The sequence below is a fragment of the Phialemonium atrogriseum genome, assembly GCF_030411735.1.
Source record: "Phialemonium atrogriseum strain 8032-3 unplaced genomic scaffold QBC33scaffold_19, whole genome shotgun sequence".
NCBI lineage: Eukaryota > Fungi > Ascomycota > Sordariomycetes > Cephalothecales > Cephalothecaceae > Phialemonium > Phialemonium atrogriseum.
The window spans coordinates 347,196-369,928 of NW_026848156.1; the positions used below are offsets into that span (position 1 = coordinate 347,196).

The 22,733-nt window shown below is 53.5% G+C and overlaps 6 protein-coding genes across 6 annotated transcripts; 3 read left to right on the forward strand and 3 right to left on the reverse strand.

Moving 5' to 3' along the window:
- The first annotated feature begins 1,292 nt into the window (after positions 1 to 1,292).
- QBC33DRAFT_142126 (zinc alcohol dehydrogenase) lies at positions 1,293 to 3,058 on the forward strand. The gene is made up of 4 exons (XM_060422119.1): positions 1,293 to 1,819; positions 1,928 to 2,200; positions 2,274 to 2,633; positions 2,695 to 3,058. The coding sequence occupies exons 1-4, from the start codon at positions 1,553 to 1,555 to the stop codon at positions 2,752 to 2,754; spliced, it is 960 nt and encodes a 319-aa protein (XP_060281695.1). The 5' UTR covers positions 1,293 to 1,552; the 3' UTR covers positions 2,755 to 3,058.
- A 2,918-nt stretch (positions 3,059 to 5,976) lies between these two features.
- On the forward strand, positions 5,977 to 7,505 carry QBC33DRAFT_516799 (subtilisin-like protein; the record flags this gene model as incomplete). The annotated part of the gene is made up of 5 exons (XM_060426161.1): positions 5,977 to 6,255; positions 6,321 to 6,506; positions 6,571 to 6,743; positions 6,847 to 7,192; positions 7,311 to 7,505. The coding sequence occupies 5 exons, from the start codon at positions 5,977 to 5,979 to the stop codon at positions 7,503 to 7,505; spliced, it is 1,179 nt and encodes a 392-aa protein (XP_060281696.1).
- A 415-nt stretch (positions 7,506 to 7,920) lies between these two features.
- QBC33DRAFT_544415 (uncharacterized protein) lies at positions 7,921 to 12,508 on the reverse strand. Its single transcript, XM_060428455.1, has 8 exons — positions 12,208 to 12,508; positions 11,822 to 12,118; positions 11,547 to 11,760; positions 11,368 to 11,484; positions 11,171 to 11,209; positions 11,068 to 11,112; positions 10,813 to 11,010; positions 7,921 to 10,750 (listed from the first exon to the last, which is right to left on the reverse strand). The coding sequence occupies exons 1-8, from the start codon at positions 12,334 to 12,336 to the stop codon at positions 8,115 to 8,117; spliced, it is 3,675 nt and encodes a 1,224-aa protein (XP_060281697.1). The 5' UTR covers positions 12,337 to 12,508; the 3' UTR covers positions 7,921 to 8,114.
- A 734-nt stretch (positions 12,509 to 13,242) lies between these two features.
- QBC33DRAFT_621263 (uncharacterized protein) lies at positions 13,243 to 14,264 on the forward strand (the record flags this gene model as incomplete). Its single annotated transcript, XM_060432793.1, has 2 exons — positions 13,243 to 13,982; positions 14,040 to 14,264. Coding segments are annotated over exons 1-2 (720 nt in total), but the record flags the coding sequence as incomplete, so codon positions are not given.
- A 1,294-nt stretch (positions 14,265 to 15,558) lies between these two features.
- On the reverse strand, positions 15,559 to 20,875 carry QBC33DRAFT_495518 (ankyrin repeat-containing domain protein). Its single transcript, XM_060425547.1, has 10 exons — positions 18,237 to 20,875; positions 18,167 to 18,181; positions 17,866 to 18,057; positions 17,701 to 17,808; positions 17,332 to 17,650; positions 17,025 to 17,272; positions 16,620 to 16,934; positions 16,456 to 16,566; positions 16,268 to 16,379; positions 15,559 to 16,204 (listed from the first exon to the last, which is right to left on the reverse strand). Exons 1-10 carry the CDS (start codon positions 20,529 to 20,531, stop codon positions 15,906 to 15,908), a joined length of 4,014 nt encoding a protein of 1,337 aa, XP_060281699.1. The 5' UTR covers positions 20,532 to 20,875; the 3' UTR covers positions 15,559 to 15,905.
- A 630-nt stretch (positions 20,876 to 21,505) lies between these two features.
- Positions 21,506 to 22,411, reverse strand: QBC33DRAFT_455358 (uncharacterized protein; the record flags this gene model as incomplete). Its single annotated transcript, XM_060424766.1, has 2 exons — positions 21,506 to 21,834; positions 21,946 to 22,411. Coding segments are annotated over 2 exons (795 nt in total), but the record flags the coding sequence as incomplete, so codon positions are not given.
- Between the last annotated feature and the right edge of the window lie 322 nt (positions 22,412 to 22,733).

A 22,733-nucleotide genomic window follows, 5' to 3' on the forward strand; every position in this document is an offset into this window, starting at 1 on the left:
GGGGCAGCCAAGGGGGGGGCGGAAAGCCTTGCTAAGTCTAGATGCCCCTGTACCTATCCACAGCGCTAAAATACTCGACCAATGAATGACATGGCTGACGGCAGTGCAAAATGGCAAACCAGGTACTCCATACAGTCGGTACCTACCGATAACCGCCCGGGAAACGGGTCAAGAACAAAGTTGAGAGGGGGTTGTAGATGTTACATGCTGCTGTTTTTTTGTGAGACTCTCAAGTTTTCTTACTTGCGAAGAAACCTCGGAGCTTGAGACCTGTGGCTGAAATCTCGCATTTAAGGTTCATGTCACTATCCGACCCACTTCATCTTGGCTTTGCCAGGAATCCGGATCTCAGCCAATCCCCAGACGTCCCCCTTTTCTATTTTCGTCCTAAATCTCTTCGCTAGAGTTGGCTAGCATTGCGAAACGAGGCCTAACCTTGGCAGTTAAAATGAGTTAGGGCTGAAAAAGTGGCTATCGGGTTCTCTCTGAGAGCTGGCGTTGCAAAAGTACGGAACCTAATCTTATTAGTGGTTAAGCAACCATTGGAGAGCATCAAGTGTCTGCGACTGCAGCCAGCAGGGCACCGAGTCTTGCATCATCTCAGCATCAAAGAGAATGGCCTCGGAGCAACGCGATTCCATCCTCCTCTCCCTTCCTCCGGTGACCAAATCTACCGCGACTACCTTGATGAGTGCATGGACCTGTATTTGAAGATGGCTCGAGCACACTGGAGTTCGCCCTACGGCCTCCTAGCCGTGATTATGGACAAGCAAGAAGGTCTACAAGGAAATCGCCATGGAAGTCCTCCACTCGGCATCAATTCGGGTCCATGAACCGACATCCAACCCGCCGATTTGTTCACGCGCCCAAAAGGACGTCTTTGAGGTGGATATACTGAAGCACATTAGGGCCCAGGCCAAGCCTCATCCTAGAGCGAGCCATATTCTTGGGCTGCTTAACCAGTCCAGCCATCATAGCCCAGACGGAAATTATGTCAGGTACTGTCGTATGTGTCTTCAACGCAACGGGTCTGGATCTGTCTAGGTCCAGGTGGCTGTTCCCAAGAACAAGGATTTCCTTGATTACCCTCATGAAGGACAGCTCCTGGTTGCTCCAGCCCATCTGCATGACACGATATTTCAGAGTCCAAAAAGAAGTCCTTTTTGAGCGTCTTGGTCCAGGCGACCATTCAACAGCGGCATCTGGTCATAGGTGAGAGGTTTTCCAGTGACCACAGGCATCAGCACCTTTGTCGACATGTTTTCAGGCGACTGCAAAGTCACCTTACCCATCAATATCTTTTCAGTGGGGCTCTCCAGGCCCACCTTGTTCTGAAACAAAATTTAAAACAGGGATTCCAAGGCACGGAGATGTTGATAACTTTGCATAGCTATACCTCAAAAAAGTTCGAGGGAGAATTGAAAACCCGAATTTGATAGAAGGCCGCCTAGGAATCGCATTTCGGAACGGTGGACAAGCCGCGCCATCACCCCCCTTGGACGCACTGTATGAATTGAGACCCAGAAACCACCAGCACCCACATCAACCCGCAATGGAGTCCCCACCCAAACCAACAACGACGGACTCACCCCCTAAAACCATGAAAGCCTGGGTCGGCCAGCGCACCGGCGCACCGGCCCAGGCCATCTCGCTGCAGACAGACCGGCCCGTTCCCGGCGCCCCGACTGGCAGCGACCTCCTAATCAAGATCTCCCACGCGGCGCTGAACCCCGCCGACGCCGTCTTCATGCGCTTCCTCCCGACCCTGCTCCCCTTCCGCCGGGCCCCGATCCCGGGGCTCGACTTCGCCGGCCACGTGGTCCTGGCGGGCCCCGACGCCGCCGCCGACCTGGCCCGGCCCGGGACCCCCGTCTGCGGCGCCCTGGCCGTCGGCCTCGTCGCCACGGGCCGCGGGTCGCTGGCCGAGTACGTCGTCGTGCCGGCGGAGCTGGTGGCGCCCTGGCCGCGGGGCGTCGGGGGGTCCGCGGCGGTGGCGGCGGGGCTGGGCGTCGTGGGGCAGACGGCGGCGATTGCGCTGCGGGAGGCCGGGTTGATGGCTGGTGATAGGGTCTTGGTTAACGGGGCAAGTGGCGGGCTGGGGAATATGCTCGTGCAGTTGAGTAAAGGGCATGGCGCCTACGTGGTTGGGGTGTGCTCTGCGGAGAATGAGGCGTTGGTGAGGCGGCTTGGTGCTGATGAGGTGAGTCTTGCTTCTGGTGCGAGCTGTTTGCGGGAGGATGTATGGGCTGAATGAAGTTTGGGGGCGGGGATAGACGATTGATTACACGGTGCATGATCCGTTGCACGCGTACCTCGCGAAGCAGTACTCGGAGGTGCCGTTTGACTACATCTTCGACTGCGTCGGGCATCAGGTCCTCTTCGACTACTCTCCCGGCTATCTCGCGACAACCGGAAAGGTGATTAGCCTCGTTGGCGGGGCGTCCCATGGGGTCTGGCCATTCCTGAAGAACTGCATGTGGCCCGGGTTTTTGGGAGGAACGCCGAGGACATACAAGATACTCGGACTCAAGCCGTCCGGGGAGCTGCAGAGGCAAGTGGTCAAGTGGTTTGATGAGGGCCTGATCAAGGAGGTGCCGATTGACTCGGAATACGATATGGAGGATGTCTTGAAGGTAATTAATTCTCCCACGGTTGAAGAGAAGCCGCCGCGCATGATAATTAACACTGTCATAGGGCTACGAACGGGTGGTCAGTAAGAGATCTAAAGGGAAGGTCGTGATCAAGGTTGGGTGACGGGTAGATGGAACATGGAATTTTAACTGCTGGTCGGTTTGTGAATACAGCGAAACCCAAGTTCGAAAGAGAAGAAAGAGCTGTGTGTTCGTCTGTCTCTGTATGTGTGGGTGGAGGGCTTTGGCTCGGGAGAAGTAGACGGCAAGAATATGCTCCCCAGGGTATTCTGTGTATTTTAGATACCCGACTTTCGCCCCTGACATTATAGATCACTTATTTCACCTACTTTTCTTCATCTTTTGAACCATTCCGATCATCCTGATCTTACATCACTTGACCGATTCTACCAGCCAGAGCTTCAGGGAATGTAGGATGTATTGGTTTTGTATCTATTTGGCCATCTGCTCTTGTTTTGGTTTGTTTTCGTTTAGGTTAGCTTCGCAGCTAGCACTCTTAATCTCGGCATACGTGAGCAGTGAGCGAACATTTTCAGTGAAAACTCATCAGTAGGTCACCTTTTAAGCCTGGGAAAGGAGCATTCAAGTTTCCTCGAGAAGACAGAAGACATGGGACCTGAGGTGAGAGGGGGTCGGTCACATGCTTGTCGAAAGATGAGATGACTGATAATACAAGAGTTTTATTAGTGTTCTGGATTCAACTTTGGCCCTAGGGGCAACCTATGATTCCGTCCTTCTTTTCCTCACTTGGCCTCACCCATGGCTGGCAGTAAAAAAAAATGATTCGGGTTTTGCCATCACTAAACATCAGAATGACGAAGCGGATACTTTGCTGCAGCTTGAGAATCCAAACCTTGTTCCTTTCCATAGACATGGGGTTGCAGCGGCTTCAAATCTGACAGTGGCATTCTATATCTGCATAGAGCCAAGTCTAGAAACAGCACAGGAAGGTAGTAATGCAGATCTGCGAGAAGTCGCCGCTATCGATTTTCGCAGATGACGAATTACTCACTACCAGATAACCATAACCGCCGGACGACACAGGTCCTAGTAGCTTCCTGCCAATTCGAGCCGACATCGAGGACACGACTTCCCACGAGGACCCTGTGGCAGCCATGTAGTGGCAATACTACGGTCGGTACCTTGTTCCATATAGGCACCCTGACGGAGGGTGACTGAGCTAGCGACGATGCATGTCTCATGCACACCGCCTGCCATATCTGTCTTTCCCCTAATCTGTCTACTACCTTCCCGTCTCATTGGAGAAGTGGTGGGATCGAATCCGGGTATCTTGACACGGCGACGAACGGATGGACCCCGAGAGTCACATCTCACCTCGTGCCATTGGCTGAACCACAGCAATCCGTCTTTGATTATAAAGAATATTCCAAAAGTTCCATGTGGTGCCGGGTCGGGCCGTTGGAAACAGAGGGAAAGGAGGCCGAATAAGGGGCCGAAGAGACACAACAACACAGACTTGCAGTATTCGATCGAGATAGCATTGCACAGTGCCTAAATACACCTGGGATTCAGTCTCATTGCATGGGATTACGGCCTAATCACCCCCTTGTCCCTGTTCGTGGGCAGCAGCCGGATTGCAACTCGGCTACTTACTTGGCGAAGAGAGGTAGTTCTCTCCACGAAGAGTCTCTCGAAAACCCAGAAAACTAGGGTTGCGAACAAACAGAGACAGAAAGGAATATGTTGAGCAGCAGCTTCGGTCAACAGAGTGTGCCCGAGGTTCGGAAGGCAATAAGGGATCGGGCAATATTTGCTGCAACTCCCCCAGAGCCGCCTCGGGCACCCCCACGCTCGCCAGAATTTAAATGACAGACGATATTACTTCTCGCTAAGCAATGGATAAGCTTACAGGTGCATATGGGCAGAGCGACACGAATATATTAAAAAGAAGCTCGCGACCAGGTGTATGGAACTGTCATAATTAGAACAGGGCGGGAAACAGGGCGGGAAACAAGGCGGGAAACAGCAAGGGAAGCTGGTGGGTGTGGCCATCTGATAAGCATATGATAAGCATCTTATAGGTTTGGGCAGCTGGCGCGCGGCGTGAGGGTGTCCAAATAAGGAAGGACAGCAGATGATGTCGCAATAACAGTCAACTGACTTTGACGTGCTTTTGAGGGGGCGGCCCAAGCTCCTGAAAATCGGATCCTTCTGTGACCGAAGTGGAATCCGGCGATGCAGCGTTGCATTATCTGCCATGGCATTACCCTCCAGTCGAGTCGCGGCCTGTCTACCACATGCGCAGGTTCGTACGACAGGACTTGGAAATGTCTTTGACAGGTTCTAGTCGGGGATCCGACTAGGCGGCTCGGGTATTGCCAGAAGGGGAAATCTATCTACACAACCGGCAGATGGACCGTCACGTGTGGAATTTGGAGAACTACCTACGCATGTACCTAGGTACTAGGCAGCACCTGGGCGGGCAGCTTCGAATGCCGAGAGGGCGAATGAAGCTACGACTAGTACGTACATGAATCGCCGGCCACCTGCCGGATCCCACGTAGACGGGCTGGCCCCGGTCGTACCTGCTATTGGACAGCAGGGTGGGTTGGGTGTGATTGAGATATGGCTGCATGATCAAGCCACATCTGGGTGTGGTTCCTGACGTGGCATGCCGTGGCATCAGATGGCACAGGGCTCGAGCCTCCACTCAATAACTTCGGGGTTGCCCCCCTGCCTGCACACAACACTCCCCTTCCCACGCTAGGATGGCCCGGTCGCAGACCCTCGACTGCCAGAGCAAATCATGAAGAGGTGAGGAATCCGTCTAGTGCATGACGTACAGGTCCTTCCTGTTCCTGACTTGCCCGTGCCCAAGCATGCCCTCGAGCTCTCCCAGCACTCCAAAGACCAAGGTCTGATGGTACACATCCGTCCCTCTCCGCGTAAGACCAGCTTCCACCACATGAGACCAATGTTATCAACAGAACTGGTCTTGACCCTGCCAATAGCTCATCTTGGAAGGTCGAAACCTCTAGCGTCATAATTGGAGTCATCACGTCCTTCCCCAGCCATACACTCCCCCATCGCATATTCTTGGCATTGTCGTGATGATGCTTCGGCCGCCACAAAATGGTGTTTAGCTTCTACAAACGGCCTAAGCCGTCGTGCAACCTTAGAAGGAAGGTGCAATATATCCGAGACTTGAGGTCAATAAATAGAGACCTTCGTCCCCCTTCGTAACAAAGGAGACCGCAAGCCCCTGAAGTTAAACTGGCCTTGACCTAGCAGAGCAGGTATCACTGAGAGCAACTTTTCAACTTGTTCACACTTCTTTACACGAAACTAGTACCCATCATCCAACATGCACGTGTCTAGTCTGCTTGCTCTCGTGCCTCTGGCCCTTGCTGCCCCTGCACCGGCCAGTCGGTCTGCTCCTGTCATCCAGCCACGAGGGGGGCAAGTGGTCCCTGGCAAGTACATCGTCAAACTGAGGGATGGCGCTTCCGATAGCGCCCTCAACGCCGCCGTGAGCAAACTTGGCTCCACCAAGGCCGACCACGTCTACAAGGGTGCCCACTTTAAAGGCTTCGCCTCCAAGATTGACGCCAAGACGCTGGAGACTATCCAGAACATCCCCGAGGTGAGCACTCAGCCACAACGTCGGTTACAACCTCTGGGTGCGTGATATGCTGACGCCCCTGGCAGGTCGACTACATTGAACAGGATGCCGTCTTCACCATCAACACCTTCACCTCTGAGGAGAATGCTCCGTGGGGCCTTGGCCGCATCTCCCACCAGGAGGCAGGCAGCACCACCTACGCCTACGACGACAGCGCCGGAGCTGGCACCTGCGCCTACATCATCGACACTGGCATCTACGCAGCTCACTCTGTAAGTATAATCCGCGAAGCTCTCCCATCCGAGATTGCCGTGATATTAATGCGTCTGGCCACAGGAATTTGAAGGCCGTGCTACCTTCCTGTACAATGCCGTCGACAGCTCTGACACGGACGGCAACGGCCACGGCACCCACGTCGCCGGCACCATCGGCTCGGCCGCCTACGGCGTTGCCAAAAAGACCAGCCTCTTTGGCGTCAAGGTCCTCGATTCTGGCGGTTCCGGCACTACGTGAGTTCCCCATTTTCCAGCCCATGTTTCCCTCGTCCCCTTCTAAAAAAAAAAAAAAAAAAAAAAAAAAAAAAAAACAATAGCATGCTAACGACAAACACAGCTCGGGCGTCATCGCCGGCATCAACTTCGTCGCGACGGACTCGCAGACGCGCAACTGCCCCAACGGCACCGTGGCCAACATGTCGCTCGGCGGCGGCGCGTCGTCGACCATGAACAGCGCCGCGGCGGCGCTCGTCAAGGCGGGCGTCTTCCTCGCCGTCGCGGCCGGCAACTCGGACGACGACGCGTCCTTCTACTCGCCCGCCAGCGAGCCCACCGTGTGCACCGTCGGCGCCACCGAGTCCAACGACGCCCGCGCCAGCTACTCCAACTACGGCGCCCTCGTCGACATCTTTGCGCCGGGCACGGGCGTCCTGTCTACTTGGATCGGGAGCACCACCGCTACTGTGAGATATCCCCCCCCCCCCCCTTGTTTTACCTTTCGCTGTGTGCTTCGTCTCTCCCTCCCAGTGAGAAGAAGATGACAGAGAGAAGCGTCCAAGAGACTAATGACATGTCGCGCAGAACACCATCTCCGGCACCTCGATGGCCACCCCGCACATCACCGGCCTGGGTGCCTACTTGCTCGCCCTCCTGGGCAAAAAGACCCCCGCTGAGCTGTGCTCGTACATCGCCAGCACCGCCATCTCCGGCACCCTGACCGGCATCCCCAGCGGGACCGTCAACCTGCTCGCCTTCAACGGCAACCCCTCGGGTTGAGCGGAGCCAGCCAGAGGTCTTGGACGGCCTTCCCCTCGAATGTGGCCTTGCGGGTGTCTAACTGTGGGCGGGCAGGGTTACATATATTAGATGAGTTGGATGAGGAGATCGGGAGCATTTCTGAGTAATTTGCATCATTATATTTCACTTACGTCGGAGGATTTCCTGCTGGGTGATCTTGTTGCATAGAACTGGCCAATTGAGTCATGGCCTACGTGTGATATTTACTTTGATAACTTGGTAACTTGAGCCACTTGAGCGATAACTGAACACAGTAACTGGTAGGTTGTTTACCTGTCATTTACATTTTGGACATCACTTTGAATTCTGGCCAGACTTTGGCTTCCGTACACTACGCGTAATCAATAGAAACTCGTGGATTGCAATTTCGAAACATCTTATATCGACAGTGAATGTGGGCAACGTATCCTCATTTGGGCTACATATTGAACCGTACTACAAAGAAAAGAAGGTAAGAAATCCCCCTGGGGGAATCGTCAAGTACCCCAGATTCCGTGCCCCTTCGGCTCTTCCCCCTTTCACTGCCAAAAGTAGGCTTAGCTACAATGGTCTTCTGCCCGCCCATGATTGTTGATATCTCGCCCCTCTTCACGGGCCCGTCATCAGCCCGGTATCAGCCGCCGGACCTCCCACTGGAATCCAAAAATCCTCTTCCCGAACCCACTGACAATCTTGTCCCTTCAAGAGAGATCTCGCCTCACCATCCCGTCGCTGACGAACCAATTTGAGGCCTTCTTCTGCAATCTTTAGGAGCCTCAGCGGGTCCGGCTCGTCCAGCGACAGCGCCTTCGACTCCGGGTTTACCTCTCGCACCAGCTTTGAAAAGAGCATGGACGCCGCGTCCTCGTCCTTCTGCTCCCGCAGGATAACAGCAAGTGTCAGCCGGACCCACAACAGCCACCTGTTGTTCTTGTCCGCAGGTGTGTCGTGGACGAGCTTTTGGAGGAGCTTCCTGGCTTCCTGGACATCGCCGCGGTCGTAGAGCAGCAGGCCGCGGATGTGGGTGATCTGGCAGTACTGCGGGAAGTATTTCGTCGTCACAGACTCCCGGTCCAGCTGGTCAAGGATCTCCCACGCCTTGTCCGGCGTGCCTATCTCCCGGTACACGACAAGGAGGTGGATGGCAGTGTCGATGACGGTAAAGGCCTGGAGGCCCCAGAGCGGAACGCGTATCTCCCATGCCTGCGTGTAGCTTTCAAGCGCCTTGCTGAGTTTGCCTAAAATCCTCTCGCTCTGCCCTCTTGCGACGAGCGAAATCATGGATAATCCATTGTCTCGTCCCCTGGAGTCCGAGTAGGCTTTGTATATCTCATCGAACCTCTCCCGTGCTTGCAGATCGTGGGCCATCCCGGTAATGGCGTACCCGAGGTAAAGGCTCGAACAAAGAGCGTCGTAACTACTTTCACCCAGGACTCCTGCAAGTCCCGAGTATGCAATCTTTTGCCGCTCCTCAGAAGCTTCATATTCAGTTATGTAGTACGAAGCCAGAGCGGCAAGCTGGAGGCTCTTGTACGAGTCAGGGTTGTCATGAGGGAGGACTCTCCGTTGGATTTCCGCAATTTGTTGGAACACATCTCGAGCCTTCCTCATCCTCCCCTCGCCGAAATAGAGATGCGCCCCCTTTGAGGCTGCGCGGAGAGTTAGTGGGTTTTCCTCACCAAGGAGATCTGTCAGCCCTTTCACAAGGGTTTCAAGTATAGGCTTTGCTGTTTCGAAGTCCGACGAGAGGCTATAGTAGCTTGCAAGCTCGTACAGACAGAGCCATTGAAGAACTTTGTCCTTTTCCTCTGCGTTGTACTGATCACTCAACGCCGTATACTGGCCCTCAAAGTACCTCTCGATCCTGAGCCGATCTTTTGATTTGGGCGGGAGTTCGGCCCACCATTGTTGAAGTTTGGCGTTAACCTGGAAGGGAAGGTGGAAACCATCATCCGCCTTGAAGATGCACTCTGCCCAGTGAACGAATGCAAATGTGTTGAGGAACTCGTTTGCCATATCGAGGACATCGGTTGTCGGGTTCAGGATCGACGTAAGGTGAATGAACCAATTCCTCGCAGCGTAGTCGTAAAAGTCGTCAGAATCGTCGTCACAGGGTTCTAGGAGAACAGGCACAGAGAACTCTGGGTACACGTTTTGCCGAAGTAGTGAGCCGATTTGGGATGGAGACTTGTACCGATCCAGGAGCAGAAAAGCCAAGCACTTTCTGACAAAATAGTCATCCGAATCCTCATATGACATCCGGAGCTCCTCGTCGGGAGATCCACAAGGTTCCACGTGGAAGGTGAGAAAATCTTTAAACGAAGTATGGACAAAGTCGACCAAGGAATCGGAGAGGGAAACAAACGGCTGGCATATGTCTCTGATGTCGTGTTCCGGGTTATCGAAGCGATCACCATCGTCCAAGGTCCGAGTTTCTCCGTCCAAGGCGACAGCGGTGCACACAAGGTAGACTGTCAATGGTCGTCGTGCTCCGTACAAGAGCAGGAAGATCTGCCGCCTGAATTGGCGGCTTTCCTGGTCGAGTTGTTGATTGGCTTCCCGCACCACCTTCTGAAATACCTCCGACAAGCCTTCGGGGAACTTCTTAATGCGGTCTTGTCTCCTCTTACTTGTCCGCGCTCCCTTTACAGACATCCACTGCATCTTCGCCTCCAAAAAGGTGATTTTCTGCCGCCGAGAGAGCTCCGCCATAATCTCGTTCCGGCATTTTTCGAGAATTGGATTGGTATTGATGAAGTCGACGGTGTAGATAGCAATGTCGTTGTGAACGTTGTCGTGGTTGACTTGCAGCTGTAGACTTTTGTGGATGTGATCATGAAACCGGCCTTGGTGCTGGGAAGCTACTATCACTCGAACGTTCGGGTGAGCGCAGAGCTGGGTTATTCTGGCCATGAAATCGGAAATGTCGGAGTCGTCGATGAACCGACACTCATCTAACCCGTCGATGAGTACAGTAAATCTTCCCCTTATTTTCAAAGCTTCGTGGATTATGCTCCATGCCTTTTCCTGTCGTCGTTGCCAGTCAAGTTGGGAAGGTGGTGGCGCAGAGGTGAGTGCCTTGATTAACTCGCGATCGGTCGCTGAAACTGCGCCCAGGAAACTCCGAAGAAATGTTGTCGGTGACCTGTCCTGCTTATCAGGAATGCGAGAGAAGAAAAAGGCAAACTTCTCAGACTCGATAGCTCTGGTAGCCAAGTACTTCATGATGACCGACTTGCCAGTTCCTAAGACGACCGTTTAGTAGTTGACATGGGGCCCCCCGAGCCACGCGGATCGGGCTACCCACCTGGATAACCAAGAAGCCAGAGAATACAATGCCCATTGTTCAACCAATCAGTGTACGCTGCGTCTTTCTGCACCCACTGGCAAGTACCAGGTGTTGGGTCATCGATGCCTTGACCAGAGATGGCAGGACTGCCTTCCAGCAGCTCCATCGGGTGGCGCCAACGAGAACCAGGCACGGCGAGACTTCTGATGAAGCTCTCTTTAATGAGGCCGGATTAGAACTTGAGCATTTGATAGGAATGATATCTTGACTGACCATCCAAGAAATCCATCATTTCTGACAAGCGGCTGTCAAGACTCTCTGTTTCACGCGAATTAGATTAGCAGCATCTCGTGGCGGCGAGGCTCCTTTCACATACTGTGCCACAGGGAAGTTTGGTATCGGTGTATTTGAAAGTCTACAAGGGAGAGACGTTAGTCAGTGATTAATTAAAGAGTCCACCCGCGTTAGAGTCCAAAAACAGGGGGTGACGAGAGTAGTACCGGTCGCCAGCACTTGGTGGAACCAGCAACGGCTATCTGCATGCGCTCGGGAAGTTGGTTGGCATATAATTACCTTCATAAATCAGTTGTTGCATAAACACTGTGAGCTCATTGGCCTCGTTCTTCAGCTTCTCGAGTTTCTTGGCAAATTTCTCGTCCAAGTTCTCGAACACGGCCCTCTTCACCCGGCCTAGCACAATCTCACGGTAAGTTTTCCTGTCTAGGTAAGCACAGAAACCAGCTTTCACTTACGAAGCCTGCTCTTTTCCAGGTGGGTTTTCGCCTTTTGGAGGAAGTAGATAGTGCATGCAAACAGTCTGGCAACCCGTTGTCTGATTTCGGAGAGCCTTGGCTGCGGTGTTTCCCTGGTGATATCTAAGATGATCTCGCCCCGCTGGATGAACTGCAGAACTGATTCCAGCGATTCGCTAATAGTGTCGACCCAGTCCGCCTCCTGTGCTGCAACCTGTTACACAGCTGTCAGTTGACCGGCAGCAGCTCTGCCGGAAGCACTGTTTGATGCCCACCTGGATCAGGAATCTGAAGAACCCCCACACCACGCCGACTTGAACAGGCTCTCCCTCGCAGAAGAGGTCAACCACTTTGCAGTATCGGAGCAAACCTCTCGAGAGGTGGCTAAGCTTTCCGGCCGGCTTTCCGTTCTTGTATGATTTTAACAACTCGGCGACCTGTTCCTGAACCGCTTGCGGACTGGAAATGGCGATAGAGGTACTTGGTTCTCTCGACCCTGCAGGAATTTGTTGTTCTCTCGACGCTACAGGAATTTGTTTTTCGGGGCGGTCTTTGTTGCCGTCATTGTGGATCTACGCTACGGTCAATTTTCGTGATCATCCGGGTGCGACGCCGGAAGTAAGACAAGGGGCAGAGGCGGTGAGCGCGCTGTGACAGAGACCTTGATTGCTTCTCTCCAGCACCAGCATGTGGCGCTCGTCCGTGCCCATTTTGACTTGGGTTCAGCGTGCATGCCAGTTGAGGCATCGTCGTCGCTCATGGTGATCCGTTCCTTGGTCCACCGACACATACCGTGTTTCACTGTTCATCTTAAAAATCTCTCCCGTCCAATTCAGGACTCGACAAGCGTCGCGTAGATGGGTGGACGTCGAGGGGTCCTCGAAAAAAAGGTGGGAATCCTTGTCGAGATTAGGCTGCGTCTTCCCTCACACCGTAAGGCTGGCGCTTGCCCGGGACTGCCCTGATAGGTGAGAGACTGCAGGAAGTGGCCTCACCGGCGACCGGCTACAACCTCAACAGGGTTGGGGCTACACAATGATTGGACGAAAGTGGGCCAACTCGACATGCAGGTGGGCGGGTATCACCCCAGACATTCCATTCGGATGGTGCTTTGCATTTTTGAACGCTTGGCAGCAATTCATCCTGATAGTATGCGAGCGACATGGGGCTCGGAATCAGGCTTCACACGGCTATTTCGTCCCAAAGTTGACCTGGCATTGATCGACTGGCATGCTATACAGATATTCTACGCAAGCAGTCGTAGAAAAAAAAGAAGAAGAAGAAGAAGAAAGGCCGACGAATCGGGCCCTGGGACGGTTGCAGCGCGCATCTATCAACGTCTGCGCAAGCACTTGCAAGCTTGTAGCCCAACGACGAGCAGTCAACATCTCTCACCAACAAAGGCGCTGGCACCTCCTGTTGTAAATTGGCTGTCATGAAATGGAGGGTATCACAGGGAGTCACCTGCGCATCAGACCTTGCAGCACGAGGCGTTTATGTGTCTCAACTACGGCACCCAAGGACAACGTAGCCCAATCTGCTCAGGGCTGCCCAATTCTTGCCGTCCCCTTTCCTCTGCTCTGCTTGGTGGTGGGCTGCTTTCACGACTGAGGGCGAATCATGCGCTGTCCTTCAGCACCACCTCACAGATTCGAAAAATCTGCCTGGGTCGAAAGGCAACAGTTGCCGGGAGTTGATTCTCGAACCAGTAGGGAAGCAAAGCATTTTTTTTTATTAGCTGCTCTCCATTCCGTAGAGTTTCGTCGGTCAAGTAGCTGCAGTTGAGCCTCTTTCCCTGCGAGATGAGGCCAGTCCCTGCAGAGCCTTATATTTAGCCCGTAATCGTATCGCACCTCGTGCTTCCTTGCTGTTCTCGCCAACCCTTCCCTGGACCCCTAACTCCGGCAAAGTCACGATTCACAGCAGGTGTTAGATTGCGAGATGGAGCGGACCAAATACACCGTTCAACAAGGTGCTATCGAGTCTGGAACGGTTGACGAGGATGCCGAGTCTCACCAGCAGACTGCAGACTTAGGTGCGGGTAAAAAAGGGCATTCCAGCCATGGGAGTACCTCGCCTCAACCTTTGGGCAAGCCACAGCCCTACAGCCACCATGATCAAACCCACCCAGGGCTCCAACGGGAAGAACACGGCGCCTTTCCGCAGGGGCAGATTACAACCCCGCCGGCCCAGCAAGCTTCCCAAACTCGCCTTTTCAACCAGACAGGCTCCCCGTCTAGTCATTTGGGCGCCCGATTTGATCGGGTAGTGCAGGGCTATTCCGATCAGGTCGATGACCAGTTGGGTCGTCTGACCTTGAATGAAGGGTTCATTCTGGAACCTGGTCGATTCGATGAAGCCGGTGCTTGGTTGCAACAACCGAGAGTGATTGACGAGGCAGGGTGCGAACATGACAGGGATGCAGACGGGCAGAGGGTAATTACGGTGCAGGACTGGCTTTTCAAACCATGAACGCTAACGACAGACAACCAGATCTGCGCTTGCTGCCCGTGGCACTGTAAAGCCTTGGCTGCACCAGCACTGCCTCCAATTCCTGAGCCCGTCAAGGACAATCCTATATACCGTGGAAGTGCCGATTTGTTCAAGAAAGCTCACAAGGACTGGAGAAAAGGTAATAAAGAATGGGCCAAGGTAACTTGCGATTGCGGGCACGGGTACTACTGTGATGCTCATGGACTATGGGTACCGGGCGATGCAGTGAGGCGCAAAGATTCCCCGAGGAGAGAAAAACAGACCCCGGAGACATGCCACACATGCATGGCCTGTAAAGACGGTGGGAATCTTGAACATATCTGTGGTCGTAGACTTCAGGAGAAGTCACCTTCGTCGGATCCCAAATCACACCGGAAAGGGGAATCCTCGAAGAAACTCAAAGACGGCCCGGTTCGGAGACATTCCGACAGACCAGAGCGTTCAAGAGGCGCAATAACGTCCACCGAGGTAGATGGTGAGGACGAGGGTCTGACTGTATACCTTCAACCCCAGCCTGACCACAGAACGACGTCGCACCAGAAACACCAGAAACACCGGCCACGCGCAAAGGAAGGTGGTGATGGCCAAACAAGAGTCGATCGTACCGGAGGGCCTAAGAATCAACCTAGTTCAGTCACCATACCGCCGGAAGGATCATACATGGAAGGCAATGTTGAAGACCTATATCCTGGGTTATTTGACGATATTTACGACCAATATGGGGACCAGCCTGAGCATTGGTTACAAGAAAACCCATACCACTACCCGCCTACCTCAACTGTCGACAATCAGTATGGATATGAAGGTGCTTTCGACCCCGGTTCCCTTACGCTCCAGGACACTCCGTTCGGTCATTCGAGCCCTAGACAAGCACAGCGCAATTTTCAGGACGACAGGGATACTACGCACGAGCTAGCCATGTCTGACGAATACGGGGAATACGACCCATTTTATGAGTTGGAATATCAGCCGTCCCCTCTAGCGCCCATCTCTGAAGGGTGGCACGATCCCAATGATCCACGTTCCATGCCGGACGACAGTCGCCAGAGTCAGACTCAGAGTCAGAGTCTTGGCCAGTCAACTGAAGGTTCGTCGTCCAAAACTCGCCGCGAAGGCAAGGGAAAGACGCCTCTCTCTTCCAAGAGCAAAGGCAACTCAAAGGACACCACCATCTCGAAGGGGAAAGGCAAGGACACAGTAAGAAAACGTTGAAATATATTTCAAGGCGGCCCCTCGGTGATACCTAGATCTAGAGCAGAGAGGGAGTTCCTCTTAAATGATCAGCACTTCGGCTACACATGGGACGCAGCAGGCAGAAGAGGCTTAGAGACCATAGAGTTCAGAATATGAAGCTTTTAAAGGTCCCGGTGACTCATGAAGAGGAGTCGAACCTCGCAATTTCCTGCAGTTTTTTCCACTTGCCTGACCATGGAGGTCTCCAAATAGGGTCGATACCAAGATGCCAAGGGATGGTATCAAATCAAGTTTATTCTTCCCTACCCAACGAATTGCTAGTGTAGTATGAAGCACCCATAACCATCTTCTCCAACCACACCTCCCTCTCAGCAACGTGTTCGGTTCTTCCATGTATGTAGTGGTCCCCAATACCACAGCCTGGATTCTCTTTATAAGGCTTCCTGCATATGTCGTCCAGTAACTTTGGAGGGGACCAGTGCTTTGGCCATTCCAGATGAACAAATAGGCGCTTCACATGAAACAAGCGACCCAGCAGCGCGAGAAGCTGAGATTGTGCCTTGAGACTACTTGCTAATATTATATCGCTGTCCGTTGTTGGTGATTAACCCAGCGTAATGGGTGCTTCCGAAGTAGCTTCACGATGCTGCTCAGCCATTTTAGTCCCCCGGTTTACCTCTCTGGATCAACAAGCTGGCGCTGCTTGTCACGTCCGGTCCTCCTCAGGTTGTGAAGCCCGTTCCGGAGCGTCTCTTGGAGAGCGTCGAGATGGCGCTGCTGGTCAGGTCCGGTCCGCCGCAGGCTGCGAAGCCTGTTCCCCATCCTCTCTTGGAAAGTGTGGCGCTGGTGCTGCTTGTCAGATTCGCCCGATCCGGTCCACCCCAGGCCGCGAAGCCATGGATGCCGCTTCAATATCCTCTCTTGGAAAGCGTAGAGTATCAATGGTGCTGAGACAACGGCCGTCACACCAACTGCAAGCGCAGTTAGCCTTAGTCCTCGGTTGGTTGTGCCATGTCGCCTCTCGGCCGACTTACATATGATGGGGAAAATCAATCCCGGGCTGTATCGCAACTCCTTGGTTTCGTCGTCGTGTGGGAAGACGGAGATATTGATTGCGAACAGGGCGGCCAGAAACGACATTGGGAGCTAAAAACATGGATTAAATTATTAGTCGACACAGGAAAGGAAGGGTCTTTGAGGATATCTAATTCGATTGACTTACAAAGATGATGGTTGTGACGGTGAAGACCATGAGCGTGTTCCCTTGCTCTACCGACTCAGTCGAGTATCCAATGGCAATATTATTCTGCTGCAGGCCGAGAGTTGCGTCAACCTGGGACCCAACCCGTTAGTTCGGGAGACACGAATCACAACGCCATGACTTACCGCTGCGTTGAGTCTCTCGGCGTATTTGTCCATATCCTTGATTTCGCTAACAATCTGCGACGTCGTTTGGGACCGTCTAGCTTGGCCACGGAACAGCCCATCCTGTACCGCTTTGTGCACGTGCTGCTGCTGCGAAACGACGGCTCTAAGGATGTTTAGCTCGTCACGCAGGTCCTTGATCGTGCAGAGTAGCCTCGCAGCTCTGACCATGGGCCCATTGCGGTTGGTGGTGGACTGCTTGGACTCCATCTTGTGCTCCCCATTGGTTTCTTCGCTCTCCGTGAAGATTTTGAACAACTCTGTTTCCTCCACGGCCTACTCCCGATCCACGTTAGGGTATTTTACTCTAAACCTCGCGGTTCTCCGACGACGTCTGTGGATTTTCAGTGATTGGGGGCAACTGACCGCTTTGTTGATGGAGTTTGAGAATATGTCACGGACGGACAGGTCCTTCAATTTCACTCCTCGGCCGCTTGCCGACTCGGGCTCTTTCGCCTCGTCGTACAGCCGAATGCAGATGTCGACTAGCAGACGTGTCAGCTCCTGTACCGTCTTCGGCAGGTCGTTGCTCTTTTGGAGGTGGCTCTGGACACTGCTCAAGACAATATCCTCGCGTCCGTCAAGGCGGTGAGTCGACGATGTAATGATGGTTTCTAGCGAGAACTTCAGTCCTGTCCTGAGCTTACCAGACACCAGGAGGGACCAGACTTACTGGGTCCGATAACCCACAGCCATAGTTGATCTACTCTCAAAAGAGTCCATTCGTCGAGTTCCTTAATCCCCTGTTTGTCGAGAACCTTGAATTGGGCGTCGCGGTGAAGCCACTTGGTGACAACCTGGTCCTTGTTGCGCTCTGCAATGTCATCCTCGCTGTAGAGCTTGTCCGACTTGAACTGGTAGAAGAACTCGTCTAGAGTCCGCGATCCATGAATAACTTCTTTTTTATAGTCATTGAGTAGCTTCTCGTACTCGTCGTAATACTCATTGCCCCTTGTATTCTTCTTTTGTGTAGCGAAGGTAAGGTAGGGCATCTAAAGCCCCGGTTAGCAATCGGCATCTAAGACGCTTCGGTCGCACATACGTAAAGTGCAAATCGTTCGGTTTCGTTGTCGTCGCTCGCCGGTGACTTCAGGTCCTTTGACTCAGGAGCTTGTGGTTTAGGAGCTCTGGGTACAGCAAGCTTAGTTTTCTGCATGGGCAATTAATTGAAGAAAAAGCAAGCCTAGAACTTGGGACAACAACGTACCACGAATTTGGGCTTCATAAGCCGAGATGAAGACGATGCGTTTGGAAATTCGAGCCAGCTGTTTTGGAGAAAAGAGCTCAACTTCCGGAATTCCTCATCGTGCTCGCTTTCCTCTACCTTGGCGCCTGGTGCGTTCTCGCTGAGGGCTTTGGCGGTTGTGGCTTGCTCGTGTAGTACTTTCATAGTCAAGTCCTGTGTGACTTATAGTTTAGTGTTTAGTGCACCTGAACGCTTCGCGCGGTAAAGGCTCCTTTTGCAAGGATCCCGTTGACGCCCTTTCGCGCTCTCGGGGCGTTCTTACCTCCATCCATTGCATCTATATCCAGTCAGCGGTCCCGTTCTCGTTTCCAAGTCTCAGAGAGTATACTTACATTGTTTGCAGGCAAGTGAATCCATCGAAACTGAAAAGTTTCCTTCGCCTGTATACTCGGGTCGTTCGGTGTTGCATTCGCCTGGATGCCCTCTTCTTGGGACCTCAACTTCCCTAGCAGCCTCTCAACAAATTTATTTCTTTGCCTTTCCTTTTCCATCAGTTTCTCCGGCCCCTCGCCGTAAATGACGTCGACCACGCTGTACTTGCTCTGCTGAACCCTAGAACCGATTCCAACGGCGTAGAAGTCGAAAATGGCAGTCGGTGGCTTGAAGGCGACGGTCACGCCTGCCTCTGGCGCTTTTAGGCGCTGGATTGACGTTTCGATGTATTTGCCATTCAAGAGCTCCTTGATGAGGGCATAGTGGGCGTCCGTCTCTTCGTCTTCCGACGGTGTCTTCTGCTTGTCTTTTGCCGAGGTCCACTGCTCGTCTTCTGCTGATGTCTTCTTCTCGTCCTTTCCTGATGTCTTCTGCTTATCTTTTCGAGTGAAATCGTCACGTTCCGGTCGCTTGGTACTTTCCTTGTTCCGGCGCCGTTGCTCCTCGACTTCATCTAGGACGCGCTTCGCATCCTCCCGCGTCCCCCGGACCACATCTGCCACAGAGGGAGTACGGAGTAACTTCCAGACAATCTCGGAGTCCCCGTGGAAAGTAGCTAATTCGAGCACAGTACAGTTTTCTTTGAGCTCGATGCCCTTGTACTGGGTGTGTACTCTGGGTCCCTCCTTAATTTTCATCCGTACAATCCCGTGAGTCCTTTCGTCCTCGATCGCCCAGTCCAGGATGTCGCCGTTGATTTCTGTAGCTTTGACAGGGCCGGAGTGCTGCAACAGAGCCATCGCCGTTTGTCTGTGCCTCTTTTGGACCGCAAGATCAAGAGCCGTCTCACCAGCATTCGTGAGTGCATCGAGCTTCGCCCCTTTTTCGATCAGATGCTCGACAGTCTGCAGATACTGCCCTGGGGTACTCGATCCTCGTTTCTCCCCATCTAGAGGTTCCTCCCCATACTGAGAAGAGCAACAAGCCCAATGGAGAGGAGTCATACCCTCGTTATCAGGGATGTCCACATCACCTGATTTCATATCCCTCAGGAGGACGGAGACAATATCTGCATAACCACTTGCGCTAGCTCTTGACAGTGGAGTCCGCCCATCCTTGGCTGCCTTATTTCGATGCGCCCGATTCCTGAGTAAGCTTTCAACAATATCTCTGTGCCCGAATTCAGCTGCCGCCAATAACGGCGTCCAGCCTTCATCGTTAACTGTATCAACTGTTGCTTCTTGCCTTAAAAGAGCCTCAACAATATCTCCGTGTCCGTATCGAGCTGCCGCCAATAACGGCGTCCAACCTTCATCATCAGCTGTATCAACTGTTGCTTGTTGCCTTAAAAGAGCCTCAACAATATCTCCATGTCCGTATCGAGCTGCCATCTTTAACGGTGTCCACTTTTTATTGTCGGCCTTGTCGACTGTCGCTCCTCGGCTTAGGAGAGCTTGAACAACATTTCCATGCCCGAATCGAGCTGCCACCAATAACGGCGTTAACCCTTCATCGTCAGCGGTATCGACTATCGCTCCATGCCCCAGAATATCATTAACAATATCTCCATGCCCGAATCGAGCTGCTGTTGACAACGGCGTCCACCCGTCATTATCGACAATATCGACATTCACGACCGCCCCTGGACGGCCCGGGTCCATAAGATGGCGCACCACATCCGTGTGGCCGCTCTGACAAGCATGGTCTAGCGGAGTACACCCATCATTATCTTTAGCGTCGAGGTCCAAGGAGTGCTCGACGCTGTGCTTCACAAGAAGTTTGACGATGTCGAGGAAGCCGCTCCAGCAGGCGTGGTGCAAAGGCGTGCGGCCGAGCTCATCTCTGAGGTCGGGTTTAGCTCCCCGGGATAAGAGAGCATCCGCAGCGTAGAATAGGTTTTCACTTGCTGATTCATGCAGGGCGGACGAGCCAGTTTTATCGGTGGCGTCGATTTCGTCCCCACTCATCTTCCCCAACAGCTTGATAACCAAATCCTCGTCGGTGCAGCCATTGCGAAGGAGCACTATCAGCGGCGTTTCTCCATTGTCGTTTCTCGGCGCGAAGTTGGGCGTCTGAGAACTCGCCATTTGATCGATCAAGTCAGAGACTCTCTTGGGATCATCCGCAGCTTTCTCGGCCGCATCCAGTAAATGTTTGTGCAAGTCCGTGACAGCCTGGCTGTCAGGCTCAGTCTTCTTGTCCTTGCTTGTGCTCTCACCCCGACTAGCATCGGGGACGGGGGTTGGGTCCTCCATGTTGGCGGCGGCCGCGAAGAAGGCTGTGTCGGCAAGGCTTTGACTTACTTGTCTGACGGGTTGACTGTCGCTGGCGGTGTAGTGTGTCGGGCGACAAATATTGGCGGCGGAACCAAGCAGTATGCAAAATTAGGCGTGACGAAGGATGGGTAATGGATGAAGTGAGGACTGGGCCGAGCTGAACTGGGTTACATGCGGGGGGGTACGTCGGTTGTTTTACTATGCAGTAGAGCCCCGGCACAGAAGCCGGACTACCAATTCGCTGCATTGCGCGATTTCCAAATCAACGAGGACTACAGCTGGGGTGCCGATGCATGCAAATGCAGCACCGAATCGGAAGCGCCATCACTTCGTTGTCACCACAGCCTGCTTCGGCAGCCTGACCCTGATTGGCGCCCAAGCTGCTAGCGGGGTAGTAATAGATCAGCCGCTCTTCCCGGCGTGGGAGAACCGTGGATCCCACGATAGCACACCTTCCGCATCGCTGTGAGGTGCAGAGTTGGTGGAAGGCAGTTGGCGATGGAGCTTGGAGCTTGGACCACGGCGCGGTAGCTTCTTAGCGGCAGGTACCTCTCTGTATTTTAGCGGCAAACTTATTTAGGGGCCCAAATTATATTGAAAAGGTGCAAGTTCCCAGCAATGCTGGGGGGAACCGTAGATCCCCTAAACTATGGCCAAAATGGCCCTTCTTTTGATACTTGATTGATGAAATGGGAGATGAAGTTACATGCGGAAAAGTAGGATCGCGAAAAGTTTCGTCTTACCAAGTTGTGAAGGGTGGTCTTAAATCTGATGGAAAACCGAAGAGATATTTCCAATATTTTCACGGCAACGTGAGCATTAATTACCGGGGGATCAGCCTAGGGACATCAAACAAAAGGTTTAGAGATCCATAAACCCCCGTATATTTTTTTCTGACTAACAACCCATATCAAGACACCACCCAACCTCATTACCCAACCACCAATTGCCTCTTAAAAGAAACTGCCTAACCAAGCATCCGCCACCGCCTGCGCCACCAACTTGTTGATGGCAATACCCGGGTGGTAGTCGTTGAACCACAGGCACGAGTTGCCGTCCTCGGCGTAGCACGTTGCGTTGGGCGCCCCGTAGGCCTCCGGGTCCGCGATGGCCGTGTCGAAGGGCGCGGCCGTGTCGACCACCTTGCCCGTGACGCCCTTGTTGGCGGCCGAGAAGGCCTCGAGCCGCGATGCGATCAGGGAGTTGTACTGCGTGATCACTGCGTCTTCCTGGGCCCGCGCGTCGTCGGACTGCGCGAGCATCATGGGTGTCTTGGTAATGGCTGTTGTGAGGGGGTTATTGTTAGCTGTCTGTCTGTCTGTCCATTCTCTTGCATTCTTGGTTTCCTCGGTGACGGGTGGTAAACGCGATGGGAACGGAGGGAGGGACTTACGCGGAACGGTGAGGAGCACAAAGTTGCGCGCGCCGGCATCATAGATGGTCTGCAGTTGCTCGAAATACTTGTCCATGATCTTGACCAGGAGCTCGTCCACGCCCTCATTGTAGTACGAGTTGCCGACGTCGTTGACGCCCATCCAGACGCCGACGAGGGTGTTTTTGGCGGTCCAGGGCGCGTACGACGGGTGCGACGCGATGCTGTCGCTGAACTGTCCGACCTGGTCGATGAAGCTGAGCACGGTCGGCTGCCACGGCGTCACCAGGTCAGCGTCGGTGGTCGCGCCGCCGTAGGCGAAGTTGTACGTGAGGAGCGTGGACGCGTTGAACTGCGAGGCGAGGAAGCCGACCCAGTTCAGCCCGCCGCTGGCCGTGTAGCCTGGCAGAGCTGGGTTGCCGATTGGGTTTGCGGCACTCGGCTTGGCCAGGGTAACGTCGAAGCCGGTCTGGGAGTACGAGTCTCCGCTGGTGATGGGTTAAAGACATTGGCCCCGAAACTCACACAGTCCTGGACGCAGGTACATCGACTTACAAGGTGATGAGGTACTTCGCGTCTCCTGCGCCTCCGCATTGGCCAGACCGCCCAACCGCCGCAGCAGCGGGTACCAAGAGAAGAGCCAAGAATCGGGCTGCCATGGTACTGGGTTATCGATGCTGCAGAAAAAAGCTTGGCTCGAGTGGGGTGGGGGGACGAAGAGCAGGGTGCAAGATTGTCCTGACGCAGGAACAGCGAGAGATGATCCATCCAGGAGCTGTGCGGTACGGGCCTCTTATATTAACGAACGA